At 41.1% G+C, this 16,823-nt stretch overlaps 1 protein-coding gene across 7 annotated transcripts in view; it reads right to left on the bottom strand.

The window, feature by feature from the left end:
* Window positions 1-16,823, bottom strand: part of LOC149286012 (intermembrane lipid transfer protein VPS13A-like) — a 207,055-nt gene that overhangs the window by 155,688 nt on the left and 34,544 nt on the right. For all 7 annotated transcript variants that reach the window (XR_016277743.1, XM_089494507.1, XM_089494508.1 and 4 more), the window contains 4 exons: window positions 10,553-10,680; window positions 9,647-9,753; window positions 8,216-8,387; window positions 5,436-5,498 (listed from right to left, as the gene is read on the bottom strand). Coding sequence is in view for 6 of the 7 variants with exons in the window: in XM_089494507.1 (XP_089350633.1) it covers window positions 5,436-5,498; window positions 8,216-8,387; window positions 9,647-9,753; window positions 10,553-10,680 (470 nt within the window). In the remaining variant the exon portion in view is untranslated. The remainder of the gene's footprint in view (window positions 1-5,435; window positions 5,499-8,215; window positions 8,388-9,646; window positions 9,754-10,552; window positions 10,681-16,823) is intronic.

Raw genomic sequence — 16,823 nt, 5'->3', positions numbered from 1 at the left:
TGGATTAGTTGATGATTGTTATGAGGCAGGCTTGTTATTTGAGCCTCAATGCCGCTCTCCTAGAGAAGGAATGAGAGGGAGGGGAATGGACAGGAAAGGGGATCTAAGTGTGAAGGGGATGCTTGTCTAAAGTGCTGAGCTTCTCAATAAATCCTTTATAGTTCATCCATGGAGCCTGGTTATTCAGTCAATTAGAGACAGGGTCATCACAATAATGCTGCTAATTCAGATACATGCCGAGCAGATATGATCACTACTAAAAATGATACCTTGAATGAAAGCATTTGAAGAGAAGTTTATTTCAATGGTTCATGTGGGCCCTTAGTTAACTTATTCAAAACCATGTTTAAATCCCATGTAGGGAATCTATGAACTGTTGAAAATGATTTCAGTGTGGCCCCTTTTAAAAATCTTCTGACATGTCCATTTGCTCAAAATGCACCCTTTGTACATTTCAACACCACTGATAATGCAGATAGCTATTGTTTCAAAGTATTAGGTCTCAAACTAACCCACCTTTACTAACCCACCATGCAAAAGCTCCAGAACATGTTATACTTCAAACTCATTTAATACTATAGTTTTTTGTGGGTTTTTCAGGCTATGTGGCCATGTTCTATAAGAGTTTATTCCTGATGTTTCCCCAGCATCTGTGGCTGGCATCTTCAGAGAATGTTTGCCTGGGAAAAAGTTGGGTATATGTATTGTGTGACCTGGAAAGGCAGGAGTGACTTGCTGTCATGCCCAGCCTGGAGGACGGCTTGGAGGACTCAGAGGATGAGCTAGAGCCCCTGGGACCTGAACCTGTAATGGAGGAGCCAGAGCCCCTGGGGCTTGAACCTGTAATGGAGGAGCCAGAGGCTGGCCCTAGTTCTGCTGGAGCAGAGTCTATGGCCCCTCCAGAGGTTCAGCAGTCAAGTTTGCCTGGTGCCGAGGCTGTGGACATGGAGGAGGATCTGGGCAGTGTGCCTACCTTCAATGAGTGTCGAGCAGAAAGAGAGGGACTTCGAAGATCTCGGAGGCTTTATCAGAAGCGTCTTCGTAATCAGACACAGCTGAAGGCCAGCTCCTTGCCTTCTTAAGCACCTGGAGCATGTGTGGTTCTTTGCCAGTGGATATCTGACTCTTTTAGAGGAAAGACTCTGTCTCTGGCTCCTTGGCTTCTTGTCTTGACTACCTGGAAACCTTGACCTTGGACTGCTTTATCGACCTGCCTATCTGTTATCCTGAACCTCGGACCGTCTGACAATTCTCTTGGTAATCCCTTTTGGTAGAACTACTGTGAATCTCCAGGACTGTGTAGCTCACACTGACTTTGCTGTGCTGGGAGGGGCTTTGTTTGTTTGAGAACTAGCTGCCTTATCAGCCCTTTGGCTGCTTTCCCGGACACTTGCATGTGTATTGTTCTGTTGCTAGTGGTAAGCCTCAGGGTGGGAGGGTATGCAAAAGAGGATTAGTGTCTGCTTGATTAGTGCTCATGGTCTGCTGCAAGATTTCTCATTTGCATTTGTTGAGTCTTTATCTTGCTATCTTTCAGGACTGGTAGCCAAACCTTGTTTACTTTAAGGGTTTCCTCTTTCCGGTTGAAATTGTCCAGGTGTTTGTGGGTTTCAATGGTTTCCCTGTGCATCCTGACATGGTAGTGGTTGGCATGGTCCAGAATTTCAGTGTTTTCAAACAGTATTTTATACCCAGGATGGTTTGTGGCATGTTCTGCTACTGCTGATTTTTCTGGCTAGCCCAGGCTGCAGCGTCTCTCGTGTTCCTTGATTCTTGTTTGCACGCTGCGTTTGGTGGTCCCTATGTAGGCTTGTCCACAGCTGCATAGTATGCGATAAAGTCCTGCAGCTGTGAGAGGGTCTCTCTGGTCCGTGGCTGAGTGCAGCATTTGCTGGATTTTCTTTGTCAGTTTGTAAACCATTTGCAGGTTGTGCTTCCTCACCACTTTGCCTATCCTGCCTGTGACTCCTTTGATGTATGGTAAAAATACCTTCCCTTTTGGGTGAAAAAGAGCAAGATAAATTCAACAAACACAAATGAGAAATCTCACAGCAGACAATGAGCACTATCAAGCAGACACTAATCCTCTTTTGCAGACCCTCCCAGCCTGAGACCTGCCATTAGCAACAGAACAATATAGATGCAAATCACTCCTGCCTTTCTAGGTCACACAATATATATATATGCAACTCTTTCCCAGGCAAACATTCTCTGAAGATGCCAGCCACAGATGCTGGTGAAACGTCAGGAATAAACTCTTATAGAACATGGCCACATAGCCCAAAAACCCCACAAAAAACTATGGATGCAGGCCATGAAAGCATTTGACTCCTCATTTAATACTACTCTCTGCTGTCTACACTACACTACAGAAGTGTTCCATGTTCTGTTGTATAACTCCTGAGCAGAATTTCTCCTTGATGCCTAAATGGCATCAATAACTTCCTTCAAATATCCTTGCTTCTTTAACTCCTTCCTTTCAAGGCCCATGCAGTCAGATCCAGCCAATCTGGATTGGGATGATAAACTGGACCTTGATTAAAATGTCCTTTTGCTAATTTCAATGGTTGCGACACAGATAGATACCATGGACATCTTGGCCAATATAGAACCATCAGCATTACATGAGCCTTTTCTTGTCGTCCTTTGAGCAATACCTTTTGCATTATCTGAATTGGTGGAAAGGCACACAGATATCCTTTTGGCCACTTCACCGTCATAGCATCAAATTGCTCTGCATCACTGCTTTCATCTGCAGGGGGGAAATCTTCTTAACCTGCACTTTTGTGCTGAAGCAAATATATACAACTGAAAGGGGCTGAGTAATTTGCTGAGATTTTGAAACACTTCCATATTCAGTGTCTATTCCCCTAAAGGTACTGCATTAAGATTGAGATAATCCACTTTCACATTTAATGTTCCCTTCAAATGAACTGCAATAATCAATGCCAGATGTTTCTCTGCCCAGTGGAACAGTTTGGTTGACTCCGAAATCAACGGAACTGAGCGTAATCCATCCTGATTGTTGACAGACCGCCCAACTGTCATATTGTCTATTAGGATTAGCACAACGACCCTGCAGTACACTTGCAAATTTGATTATCACCAGTCTTACTGCCTTTAACTCCAAGTAACTGATTTTGTGCCTCCTGTCTGCTGCCTGAGGGCAGGAAACCATCTAATTAAAAAGATTGTTTGTACATCACTGTGTAAATTTACAGTGCTATATAAATAATAATAATAATAATGTGGTGTGCTGCCCAACCCATTAAGCTTGCATCTGTGGTCACCGGTATTGAATTTACAATGGCACTGCTTTGACCAGAATCTTGTATTGTTGTCACAATTTTAAGTCTTTCCTCAAATTAATAAGCACTTTTACCACATAATGCCAATTTTTTCCAATTGCTGATATGGAACCAGCATTCTCTGCAATCCTCTAGAATGGAACTATTCCCAAGGCACTAACTGAATGGTCGATATCAACAGATCCAAAAGCTTCGCCAACAGCATTAAATCTGCTCTGTTCATAGATATTCTTGACACTTCCTGATGAATTCTTCTTTCCAAGTACAAAGTCATGTAATTGTGTCTGGCAGCTAGAATTGCTCCCAAGTGTGTCAATGTCTATGTTGGAACCAAATGACTTTTTCATAATTTATCAGAAAATCTTAACATTCCAGTTTTCACTTTCCTAGTACACTTCCTTGGTATATTGTCATCTGCTACTGTATCATCCATTGTTTGTAGTAACTTCCTTTTAATATTGCTTTGTCTATCCTTATGCTGAACACTTCCTTGAATTTCCTCTGTCTCCTCTAACCCTATTGGTTTCACATTAATTGTATTTATTAAGTTCACCAAATTTGCAGTACAGTCGGTCCTTCTTATACACAGATTTTTTATACACGGATTCAAGCATACACGGTTTGAAAATGTTCAATATATATATAAATTTCAAATATCAAACCTTGATTTTCCATTTTTTATAAGGGACACCATTTTGCTATGTCATTATATTTAACGGGACTTGAGCATACACAGATTTTGTTATACATGGGGGATCTTGGAACCAAACCCCAGCGTATAACAAGGGTCCACTGTATTTAGTTTTGATTGATTAATCAGCATTTCATTAACATTTTTATGTCCTCAGGACTGAATATCACCTGTGTTAAAAATGTTGTTCAACTCATTACTGACAGATTCTCTAATTAAAGTGTTGAAGTCTGGTTTGGCTAATGAGGACTTATTTAATCCATTACAATGCACTGCTTTCTTTGAAATCCATGGTATGCTCTCTTTGTCTCGCCGTATGGACATAAGACCCATCCACCTGTGCCACATCTGTAAACATAATATCTAAATAGTGCATGAACTGTGGAGTCATATGAATGAAATGAAATGAAAACTCCTGCACAGCTGGCCCAGCAGCTACATTTTTGCCATCATTCACCAAACTATTTGTTTGCCCCACCGGGTGGTGTCTTACTTCAATGGCTGTAAACTGCTCCTTTTCACTGCAACCTAAGCCAGTAGGTGTTGCTGCCGCTGTAGGTGCTCTTGCCCATACTGAAGAGTCACGTGCTGATGAGGCTCTGCTATTTCCTCCACTAATTTTATTCCAGTTTCTGTACTGACCTTGACTTTATACCTTTTAACCATTTTCCCTGACTAATTTTCCTAATTACCAGAGAAGGGGTCTTCCTGGCTGGCTGGCTGAGAAAGGTAATAAAAAACTAAAGAAGAGGGGATGAGGCTTAACGAATATAACTGAAAAGAATTTTAACTTGGACTCCTGCCTGCCCAACTGGCACACAGGCTAAAACAGTGACATAGTAGATAGCTCCACCTGCCATTCCAAGAATGAGATCACTACGGCTCTATAATAAATAGTCCATCACTCCAATTACTTAACATATCATGGAAGGCAAGATGCCTAAGCAACTTATGACATGTGCTTGGAGTTCTGCAATTTCACAGATGCTCAGTCCCACTCCAGCCTCGTTATCTCTCTCTCTCTCTCTCTCTTCATATATGCAAATGCAGGTTTTCGAAAATCCAGAAAAAATCTGAAACATGGAACATGTCTGGTCCCAAGCATTTTGGATAAGGGATACTGGATCTGCAGTATTCTTTAAAATGTAATTGTTAAAGCTTAAAATGTCTTCAAAAGCACATGCCAAGTCTGATGAATTATGTGTTTTAATATTTGCATAATCCCCATGCCCACCCCTTAAATACTTTATTGAATGAAAGCTTGAATTTAATTTTATTGTTCTTAGGACTTTCTGCATTCCTTATGCAAGCTAGGAAAGAACTGAGTACTGTACTTTGTTAAACTTCAAAGCAACTCTTTGTTGAACTACAGCAACTCAAAGGTTTCTAAAAGAACAAATCCTTTACAACAGAGTTTACAGTTACAAAATATGTACCTCAAATTCTGCCTGCTGTCTTGCCAAAGTAATGTTGAATATATCCAAAGTCTTCTCTAGTTCCTGTAAAGGGAGGGGAAAGTAAGACACTAAATACCATACATAGTTATGACAGAAGATTTTCGTAGCAGATGCTCACAAGTGGGGACCAACAAGAAACATTTATCAGTATTCTCCTGACTGTAACAGAAATGCTACTGCCCAAGGTTTAGCCAGCCTGGAACATAAACTGTAGTCTTTCTTAAATGATGGGGAATGGTGTTATATAGCACTAAAGGACTCACATTTGGTGCTGTCATGTTCAAACCTGTACGGTATCAGTATATTGTGGAAGGAGGGATATTTGTCCTTTTTCCTTTCCCTCTTCTGAAACTCCTTATACAGGACACACAGACAGATTTTTAATCTTTATTCCCACCCACAATACATAACGGTTTTAGGCACTTGAGCAGGCCAGTCACCATTCCTTCCAATCAGCTTTGAAATGAGTTCAATAATATACAGCTACAAAATGTGAAAGAATGTGTTCACTAGTATGAGGGTGGATTTCAATCACTGTCATATTTTCTTTTACTTTTAATTGATAAACTGCATACACATATGTTTTATTTTTTATCTCAACACTGTCTTGTCTATGACTGAACATATTTTACTGCTCAGCTGATAAGACTGTTTTTCAAATTAATAATTGAAATTTTGAAAAGTTCTGTTTTTGATATATTAGGCATGAAAAAGTGATGAGCTAGCTAAACCAAACATTTCACAGCTTGGATTAATCTTTTTATTAATTTATTAATCACTATTTTTTTCTAATAATTTCACCAAACATTCTAGATTTCCCAATGAGAAGTTAGAAATAGTCTTTAGTTAATTAGGTTGTTTGAATTCATTAGGATTGGTGTCGCTCGCTCTGTCACATTCAGAAAAAGAAAAGGAGAAATATTGGAAGAAATGTTAAAAAAAATATGAGAAGAAATAAAGAGAAGAAATAGTAGAATTTGAGTAAATGCATCACATGGCTCTATTCTAATGCAGATTTATCCATGCAATTTCTTTGCCAAGAAATAAAGGAATATGAGGAGTTTGTGAACAAAAAACTGGGTCTGTGGTAAGGAAGAAAACCCAAGTTTCAGAGAAAAGAAAAAAAGAAGAGACAAAAAGAAAAAAGAGTACTGAAATGGGATGAGATGGGATAAGCAATGTGTTTGCTTAGCAGAAAACAAGTGGATGAGTAAACCAAGACAAGTACGGTCAGATTTAGGCAGAAACTGCTGCCACAAAGACCTTCATAAAGGAAGGAGAAAGATCTGATTCTCCAATCTTCCTACAGAAGAGGATTGGACTGTTAAAGGTTATAAGCTGGCTGAGATAGACAAATCAGCAAAGTTGCTAAAAGAAAAATTATTGGATAATTTCTTAAATGACTGGTACTTATTCTTACTTTATCTGAAGAACAAAGAAGATTATTGTTGCAGAACTGAAGAGCTGAAGCAACTTTGTTTTTTTAGGTCAGAAATCTAACAAAAAGGAGGAGCCTAAAAAGTGAAACTCACTCTGTTGGCAATGCCATCAATTAAAAACTGAACAGAAGCAGAGGGAATCAGCATTCATTAACTGTAAAGAATTTTGGACTCTTGCTTCATTTGTTGAAATGAATTCTTACAGAGCCCTGGTGGTGTAGTGGTTAAATGCCTGTATTGCAGCCACTCACTCACAAACCATAAGGTTTTGAGTTCAATCCCAGCCAAGGGGGCTCAAGCTCGACTCAGGCTTGCATCCTTCCGAGGTTGCTAAAATGAGTACCCAGCTTGTTGGGAGCAATTATTTTACACTTGGTAAACTGCCTAGGGAGTGCTTAAGTGCACTGATAAGTGATATAGAAATGTACTTGCTATTGCTATTGCTTACGTTATGGATTGCTCCTTCAGTCATCCAAACATTAAATCCCTCACACAAATTCTAACCATGAAAAGCAAGTTTCTGACAATGCTGCTAATGTGGCAGATGAAAAAGAACTGAGGCAATTAAGCAGAAGATAGCAAGAGAATAGGGGAAGGGGCCTGCAAAGAAGATTGCTTCACTCTATAAGTTTCTGAAGATGTATGTAGACAGGTGCAGGATGACCCACCTGTGTGTCACAGATAGAACAAAGAAGAAACTCAACTGTATTCTCCCTCCCATATGACTATAAGCTATTGGAAAATCCAAATAGGATTATTCTTCAGCCCCAAAGAAGTGACTAGTTTTCTGCTGAAATTCAATTTTGTCCCATTTATTCTTTCATCAGAAAACACTCCATCCTAACTGTTAGAGTAGGAAAAGCAGATTAAAAGAATATGCAAAAGAAAACATTTTTCCAGTTCTAAACAAAGCAAGCCAATTTAAAGACTGGTCTACACCCAATATTCTACTGCATGACTGCAACATCTCAGTTTGCAGAAGGAGGATAAGCATCTTCCTCCTGCACCAGCTCCCTTTGTCCACCTGAAAAGCTACCTTGGAGTATCCTCTGATTGTCTAGAATTAGTTTTCAGGTGTTTGTAGATGAGTGGTGGAAAGACATACCCAGGCACAAGCCATGGATAGCCATCGATTTTTAAGTTTCAGGTAGTGTGTATTTCAACTTTTACTGTTTAATCTAAAAGCAGTACCAATCAAAACATGAAAGCAACATACCATAAATACATATCCAGCACTATATTAAAATAGTACCTGAATGTCCATATTTTTAGTACTACTGATAAACATTAAAATACAAACAGTAATTTGAAACTACTAACCTCCAGCATATTCATACTATTCTCAGCAGGCTTCTTTGATGTTATTTTTGTTTTATATAGATCCTTATAGCTCTTTACCCGATTCCTGTGGTAACGAATATGTTCCCAAGACCATATTTGTAGTTTGGGTTGGACATTTACTTCAAGAATGCCATGTATAACGTATAACCACCTTATGGGTAAAAATATAAAACTGAAGATGTATTTGAAAAAGTATATAAGATTATTGTCTCTCCTTAAAATACATTTGATTAGAAGTCATACCTTAGGCAAGCTATCATGTTTTGGACTTTCTCCCAAAGCATTAAACATATAATGTATTATTACAAAGATGGTTTAAAAATTCCACTCCACGCACACACATATTTTCCCTTCAGATTTTAGAGTTGCAGATTATTAGAACTTTTTACTAGACAATCTCCACCTTCAAAGTTCATTGTTCCTCAATCATTTTAATTTCACATAGGCCATTACAGGCATACCTCAATGAAGCAGTAGATGTGTCCCTGACATTACTTCTGTAACATAAAGTTTAGTACTAGAGACAGAAGTAACATAGAAAAAATAGGAATAGGTTTCTATAGCAATGAACAAAAGAGCAGTTCAACATGTTTACAAAAAAACCCACACCTTTTTGTTTAAAATTAACTATATGAGTATGTGAAATGAAATAGGCCAGGTAAGCCTTTTGCCTGGCAAACAAAAACATGTTGAACCTTCTAGTGGCCACTTGAAGACTGCCTCTAAAGTGCATCCTGGGATAACTGTTTCCTTCACCAGCCTCCACTTTTCTTATGATTTCCACTTTTATGGCCAGACTTACATATTTTTGCTTTTTCAACATGCTAGGAAAAGGTGGTGAGGCAGGTTTAACTGTTCCCCCCTTTCCCCTCAGTTTTGCTGTTCATACATGCTCAGTAAAGAATTCTGGAGACACATACGGTTACAGCACAATCTGCTACAGCGTTAGCTTTATTACACTGTTGCAATCATGCTGCAGGAATTTTCTCCCAAACACAGAAACACTGAAAGTCTGTGTTACTCCAGCTCTTTCTATGCTCTTAATGCATCTGCCGCTAAAAAAAGAACCCAAAAACGATCAGGCTGCACACAAGCAGCCCATGGCCACACTTTCCTCACCCTGCCTTAGATGGACAACACTGTAGGTAAATTTCTATGTAAACAATGCAATGGAAATTTCAGGTTGGAATTTTCACCCCATGTGAGGAGGTTAAAGATGAATAACTGAGTGAATATGCAAAACAGAAGCTAGAAGCTGGCTGGCAATATACAGTACTTCTAAAGGAAACTATGTCAGTATTTGCTCAGAAATAGTACTGCACCATTTATTTAAAGATCCTCCCAGAAGTACATCTTCAAAAACAAATATTTAAAGATCCTCCCAGAAGTACATTTTCAAAAATAAGTTACCATTTTTTGGCATTATTGTGAACAGGAACATCTGGTCTATATTTCCTGTATGGTAAATTTCGGGTCATCATATCAATGGACTCAAGAAGCTCCATAATACTAAAATACTGCAAAAAATGTAAAAAAAAAAAAACAACTACTTATGATTTATACAAAGAAACCACTACAACAAAAGAAAAGATATTATCTGGTGCAAATAAATTAAAGTAAAGTAACCTTTCATCTACTTGCAAATAATCTGTGAGAAGGGATGAGGGGGAAAGAAACATGATCTGGTGTGAACCATTACATCAAGGCCTTTCCACCACCCTGCCTCACCTTTGCCAATATGAAGAAAAGGCAAAGGGTGAGAGAGAGAGAGCTTTCTCTTTCCTGTTACTCACCTTTCCCTTTCCACCCACCCCTTTCTCACTCTGTTGAACAGCACTGAAATGGCATCCTTTTCTCTTCCTCAAATGCATTTTGACAATCAGCTGAGAACCAATGGATGGGGACAGATTGGAATTGATTGTAGGAAAACTGAGAATATAATTTCCAAATTGGATCTGAGAACATCTTTACTTATTGGGCCTTGGGCAGTAGTAGATTGGCATCTCCTTCCTTATGTTAGGACTTAATGGCAAATTGGTATGAGAAAAAGAAACATTCTATTATTGCTGCTAAATTTTAAGGACACAAGGAAGAATTTGTGCATGATCCTGCTCTTTCTAAAGGCACAAGGATGGAATAGGCAATTCTTTCACTAATTACTGACATTTATATAGAGTGTCTGAAAATTATCTTTACAATTTCAATTGTATATACAACTGAAATAGTAAAGACAATTTTCAGACACTCTGTACTCTGGTAACAGGAAAAAACAGTCTGCTAGCTTTTCTGTACATTCAAAATGTTACAGAAAATTACCTGTGATTTATTAAGTTCTATGGCTATATCCTGAAGATTTACATCTAGGTCTAGTTTTGGTGCAGAAAAATCAACATCAGATCGAGGATTCATACGTAGTTTTGCTTTAGCTGAAATTGGACGGAACACTACAAAACAAAATTTTAAAATAAGTTAGCACAAAGATAAATAAATTAACCCCTTTATTACTAGGTTGACTTCTCTTTCTCTACTATTGCATGAGAAGAAAGCAGGATGACAGAATTGGGAGCATACTTATCAAATTTGCAGATGACACCAAATTAGGAGGAATAGCTAATACCCCAGAGGACAGGATCAAGATCCAAAATGACCTGAATAGACTAGAAAGCTGGGCCAAAGCTAACAAAATGAAATTCAACACGAAGAAATGTAAGGTATTGCACTTAGGGCGGAAAAATAAAATGCACAGATATAGGATGGGTGACACCTGGCTGAATGGAACTACATGTGAAAGGGATCTAGGAGTCCAAGTAGACCACAAGTTGAACATGAGTGAACAGTGTGATGCGGCAGCTAAAAAGGCCAATGCAATTTTAGGCTGCATCAATAAAAGTATAGTGTCTAGATCAAGAGAAGTAATAGTGCCACTGTATTCTGCTTTGGTCAGGCCCCACCTAGAATACTGTGTCCAGTTCTGGGCGCCACAATTCAGAAAGGACATTGAGAAACTGGAACGTGTCCAAAGGAGGGCGACAAAAATGGTGAAAGGTCTGGAAACCATGCCCTATGAGGAACGACTTAGGGAGCTGGGGATGTTTAGCCTGGAGAAAAGAAGGTTAAGAGGTGATATGATAGCCCTGTTTAAATATTTGAAAGGATGTCATGTTGAAGAGGGAGCAAGCTTGTTTTCTGCTGCTCCAGAGAACAGGACCCGGAACAATGGATGCAAGCTACAGGAAAAGAGATTCCACCTGAACATTAGGAGGAACTTCCTGACAGTGAGGGCTGTTCGACAGTGGAATGCACTCCCTCGGAGGGTGATAGAGTCTCCTTCCTTGGAGGTCTTTAAACAGAGGCTGGATGGCCATCTGTCAGGGATGCTTTGATTTGGATTTCCTGCATGGCAGGGGGTTGGACTGGATGGCCCTAGTGGTCTCTTCCAACTCTACGATTCTATGATTCTATGAACGCTTCATCAACGGAGAGCCACAGACATCACTTGTCTGATGTCATGTGACAGGGCCAATGTAGGTGAAGTCACCATGTGGTTAGCTTTAGTGGTGCTCCCGCACCAGGGTGTCACTGGAGCGCCCCATGCACACAGGCTGGAGCTCCGTGCATGCAGGGTATGTGAAGTGCATGCGTGTGCGCACCGGAGCAGCACCTGGGGGGCTGGGTGGCACATGCACAGTGCTGCACACATGCATGGAACAGGGGGCGCAGATGGCATGGGGGGCTAATCCCTCTTCTGGGGTGTCACCCAGTGCGACCCGCACCCCCCTCCCCAGTGATGCTACTAGTTAGCTTGAGGGAAGCCACATCCAGGTGGAGTATATTGTCATCCCCGGAATTCCCCAATATTTCTTCTTCTTCTTCTTCTTCTTCTTCTTCTTATTATTATTATTATTATTATTATTATTATTATTATCAAGTCAAAATCCCCAGAAAGAATTTAAATTCCCCTGATTCCAAGGAATTCCCCAGAAATTGGCAACAGTGATTGTCATGCCACACTGAGGGAAGATCAGAGCACTCCAGAAAGAAGCACAAGTTGCCATCAGACAGTTTTAGAAATCTGGAGAATACAGCTGGCCGGGCTTACTAGAACATGATGAGAATAATGTGTGCACTGTCCTCAATCCTCATTATGACTCTCATGAGAGGAAAGGCATAAGTTTGCCTCATGAGAAAAGAAGTATGTCTGTAAGAAATGCTAAATTTTGGTGGGCTCTACAAGAGAATCAAGTGCACTGCACATTTGCTGGGCATGGAAATCTACTTCGGATGTTCCTCTAAGATGGTAGAGATGACAGAGACGACCTGATCCATTTACCACATGTGAGGATGAGGTCATCCTGCTGAGATCATGTGAGGATGTTGATGACATTGGGGAGATGCCCTGCCAGGCGGATTATGCTCCTGCAAGGAATCCTTGAGTTCTTCTCCTTCCATGCACCATATAGATGGGACCTATAAAGGTAAAGGTTTCCACTTTGACAAGATTGTCTAGGGGGTGGTGCTTATCTTCGTTACCAAGCTGAGGGAGACAAAGATGATTCCATGGTCATGCGGCCAGCATGACTGCACGGAATGCTGTTACCTTCTCACCAAAGTGGAACCTATTTATCTACTTGCACCTTCATATGCTTTTGAACTGTTAGGTTGGCAGAAGCTGGGACTAGTGATGGGAGCTCACTCCGTCATGTGACGCTTGGGTCTCGAATTGATCTGCTGACCTTGTGGTTGTCAGGGTCGGCATCTTAACTACTAAGTTAAGACTTTACTGTTGGGGAAGTTGCACTTTCAGCAAATGCTTCTCAGCAATTTTGTCCTGAAAGGGTAAAAGGAACCACTATAACTCACTCCTATGGAACCTGGCCCAAGGGACTGTATCTATGCATCCCACCATCAACCCCAGCAACTCGGCCAACACCATCAGTTCTGAAGTTGACTGTTTCAATACCACATTGATAAGGGACCATAATTTATTCCTTCTGTCTTCTAGAAGAAAAACTCTGTGCTGGGTTGTGTCTATGGTTTTCAAATGCTGGATCCTCTGAAACAGATCCAGATGACTTTTCTGTTGATGACAAACCTATGAAACTCCAGACAATCTGCACATTTTCCTTTCCTCTCACAAGGGAGAGTGAGTGGACTAGCAGGTCATCCAGAAATGGGTGAACATGTACCACCAAGGAGATGGACATATTTGTAAACACCCAAGGGGAGCATGACAGACCAAATGGTAGGACCCTGTACTGATCATGGTCCTCCAAGCAAGCCTGAAATACTTCCTGTAAATTGTGTGCACTGGGATGTTCAGGTACACCTCCTAGAGATCAAGGGATGCTAAATAATCCCCCTCTTTCACCCCTTCCAAAATTGATTGGAGGGTTTCCACATGGAACTTCCACTTCAGTACAAACCAACTGATCCTGCAAAGGTTCAGAATAACCCTTTAGTGCCTGTTTTTCTTAGGGACCAAGAAAAACACTGAATAGAATCCTCTGGCTATTCTATAGCCTTTATTTGAAGTAGGTGGTCTATTATGGCTTGAAGCATCTGCTGATGCCTCACCCAAGACCTGGGTCTATGAGACTGAACAAAGAAATGCAAGGGCTTTTGAATGAAGTCTACTGTGTAACCTTCCCTCAGAGTCCTGCATACCCAGGCACTAGGAGACATCACTTCCCAGCGATGGGTAAAAGGTTGGAGGCATGCACCCACTGGGAGCTGCCCTAAGTCAGAAGGACCAAATTAAATCTATTACTCTTTTTCTGAACCCTGAGAATTACTGGTGCCTACCTTGTGGTTTGTAAGAATTCAGTAGATCTGATAGATCTGAACCACTGCCATTCCGTTAGGGTGAAACATCTGGGAGAAAACAAAGGGATTCTCTTAAAGAGAAAAAAATGTGATTCTCTGTCAAAACTAGCCCACAAGGCCAGAGTGAACCAAAGCCCTGTCTTGACTGATATGAGGCAGGATGGAACTGGGGAGTAGGTCTTTCCAGAACCAAGACCTACTCAGGTACTGAGATGAGGCAGGAGATTGGAAGTCTCAGTCAGAATTTGTGTGTCCCAGCACTTCAGGACCTGATGTTCTGTGTCGAACCTGGAGCCTTGTGGTGGCTAAGAGTTGGATTGCACAAAATTTGTTTAGAATCTCCTCTTCTGAGTAGGAACCAACAATCTGAACCTCATTGGACTGTGCATCCATCTCCCTAGTGATTCTCTCCTGACTAGGCCAGTAGACGATAAGGAGGCAGTGGAGAATAAAATAATAATAATAATAATAATAATAATAATAATATTTTATTTCTATACCACTATTCCAGCGATCACATAGAATAGAGAATACACGACAAGAATGGATGGAGCTCTTGAGTAGAAGTTCCCAACATAAACAAGCAGGGGGGGGATTGGTGGCTGGTCCTTATTCTCCTCCTCATTCTTCTTATGTTCTGCCAAAACCAAAGAAGGGCACTTTGCTTTCTGCAGCTGTTTCTCTAGAGACTTTCCAAGAGTAAGTGGAATGTCTCTAGGTTTTTGAGCCTCAAAAGGGAGATTAGGAGCCACTTTACATGTTGGGAACAATGACACTGATTTGTCTTCTGAAGAGATTTGAAGAAGAGCTGAAAGATTCTAGGTCGCTGAATACTCTGGCTGATGTTGCATGGACAGACAGGCACAAGTAAATAGCCCTAGAAGATATATGAAGAGGCTTATTCTGGGGTGCAAGGAACACAGTTTGGAGGGCTCCTTCCTACTGAAGAACTTTAAGACAGGAAGCCCTGTTTCACTTCATTTGCTGCATAAAGACCTGATAAAACAGGCATACGTCAGCCATCTGATCTCCGACAACGTCTTGAAGAAAGATTTCAGGGCTATAAGCCCACAAGAGAAGGCAAACTGACAAAATGCCGAGACTTCCTAACGATCCTACTGCAATGGCAGAAAAAAATGAATTGGATTTCAGCAGGAACACAAGGCCCTGGTGGCACAGTGGTTAAATGTTGGTAGGTTAAAAATAAAGCTTTGACAAGATTGTCTATTCGTGACCAACTGTTGGGAAGGCATTGCTCCTCTCCTTTACTAAGCCAAAGAGCCAGCACTGTCTGAAGATGACACTGGTGGTCATGTGGCCAGAATGATTGCACCAAATGTTGTTACCTTCCCACCAAAGAAGTACCTACTTATCTACTTGCATGTGCATGCTTTTGAACTTCTAGATTGGCAGAGGCCAGAACTAGTGATGGGAGCTCAACCCATCATGCAAGCACTTAGGCCTCGAACTGCCAACCTTCCAACATTATGAACTTCAAAACTGGAACCTGAACCATTAGCCATCGCATCCCTAAATACCTAAATGCTGGTACTGTAGCCAAAACTTTGTGGGTTCCATCCTGCAGGGCTCAAGCTTGACTCAGCCTTCCATACTTTCATAGGCCAGTAAAATAAGGACCAAGCTTGTTGGGGGCAACTGACTAAAACATTTTAAATCGCTTAGAGTGCTCAGCACTATAAAACAGTATAGAAATTTAAGTGCTACTGCTATTGCTGTTACATGCATGCAGGTGAGGGGTTGCATTACCACCAAAAGACAGCTCTAGAATCTTCCCAACACCTCTGGACAGGTGCAGAATGACGTCATATGTGTTAGTCATAGAGCACACAAAGTAGTACTATATGTTACTGCTGGACTTTGATGTCTGTGAGAAGTCCGCGGAAACAACAAAGGAGGAAGACTGTCAGCCCTTCACATTCACGGGTTTCAGATTCAGTTTTAACTATTTGCGACTTTGTAGTTGCTGCTTAACAAGGTTGACCTTTTCACCCGCCTCCATCTTACCCTTCCTCCCAGCCAGTCACAAGCAACATCGTACATTCTCCTGCTTTGCCAAATTTTGCATCCTCCTCATTTCCAAAGTCCTTCCCTTTGAATCCAGTATGTGCAGCCACCACCAGGGAGGATCCAGCGTCTCTCCCCTCCTCCTCCTCCTCCTCCTCCTCCTCCTCCCCCTCTCCTGGCCAGAGAGAAACAACACCATATCTTCCCTTTGCAGCAATGGGTGCAAACTTCAGATTCAAAGTGGAAAGACTTTGGAAATAAGAAGAATGAAACATTTGTAAAAGTGGGGAGGATACAATGTTGCTTTTGTTTAGCTGAGGGGGTGGGAGAGGGGGAAGGAGAGAAAGTGGATCTTCTGCAGTGGTGACTGCTAACATCAGATTGAAAGTGGAACCACTTTGGAAATGTGGGGCAAGCTATATGTTGCTTTTGGTAGGAGAGGACTCTTTATCATTCATGTGGGAGAAGAGCTAAAATATTCATGGTTTTTCCATTTTTGTGGAAGGGTGACTGTACCTACTGCATGTTATATGTGCCAGCATGCTCATTCATGAACAGCTCCTGAATGCCAGCCATGGATGCTGGCGAAACATCAGGAATAAACTCTTCTAGAACATGGCCACATAGCCTGAAAAACCTTAGACCCAATTGAATGGGGCTCCAGCATAGGCGGAATTCGCCTTATGGGGGGGGGGGGGGGCAGAATGGATCCTCTGCTTACAGCGAGTTTCCATTGTAG

Source organism: Sceloporus occidentalis, unplaced genomic scaffold, assembly GCF_023333645.1.
Source record: "Sceloporus occidentalis isolate IW3139 unplaced genomic scaffold, rSceOcc1.0.p SCAF_73, whole genome shotgun sequence".
In the NCBI taxonomy this organism is placed as follows: Eukaryota; Metazoa; Chordata; class Lepidosauria; order Squamata; family Phrynosomatidae; genus Sceloporus; species Sceloporus occidentalis.
The sequence above is the reverse complement of the archived record's forward strand: the minus strand, read 5'-3'. Positions and strand labels throughout refer to the sequence as shown.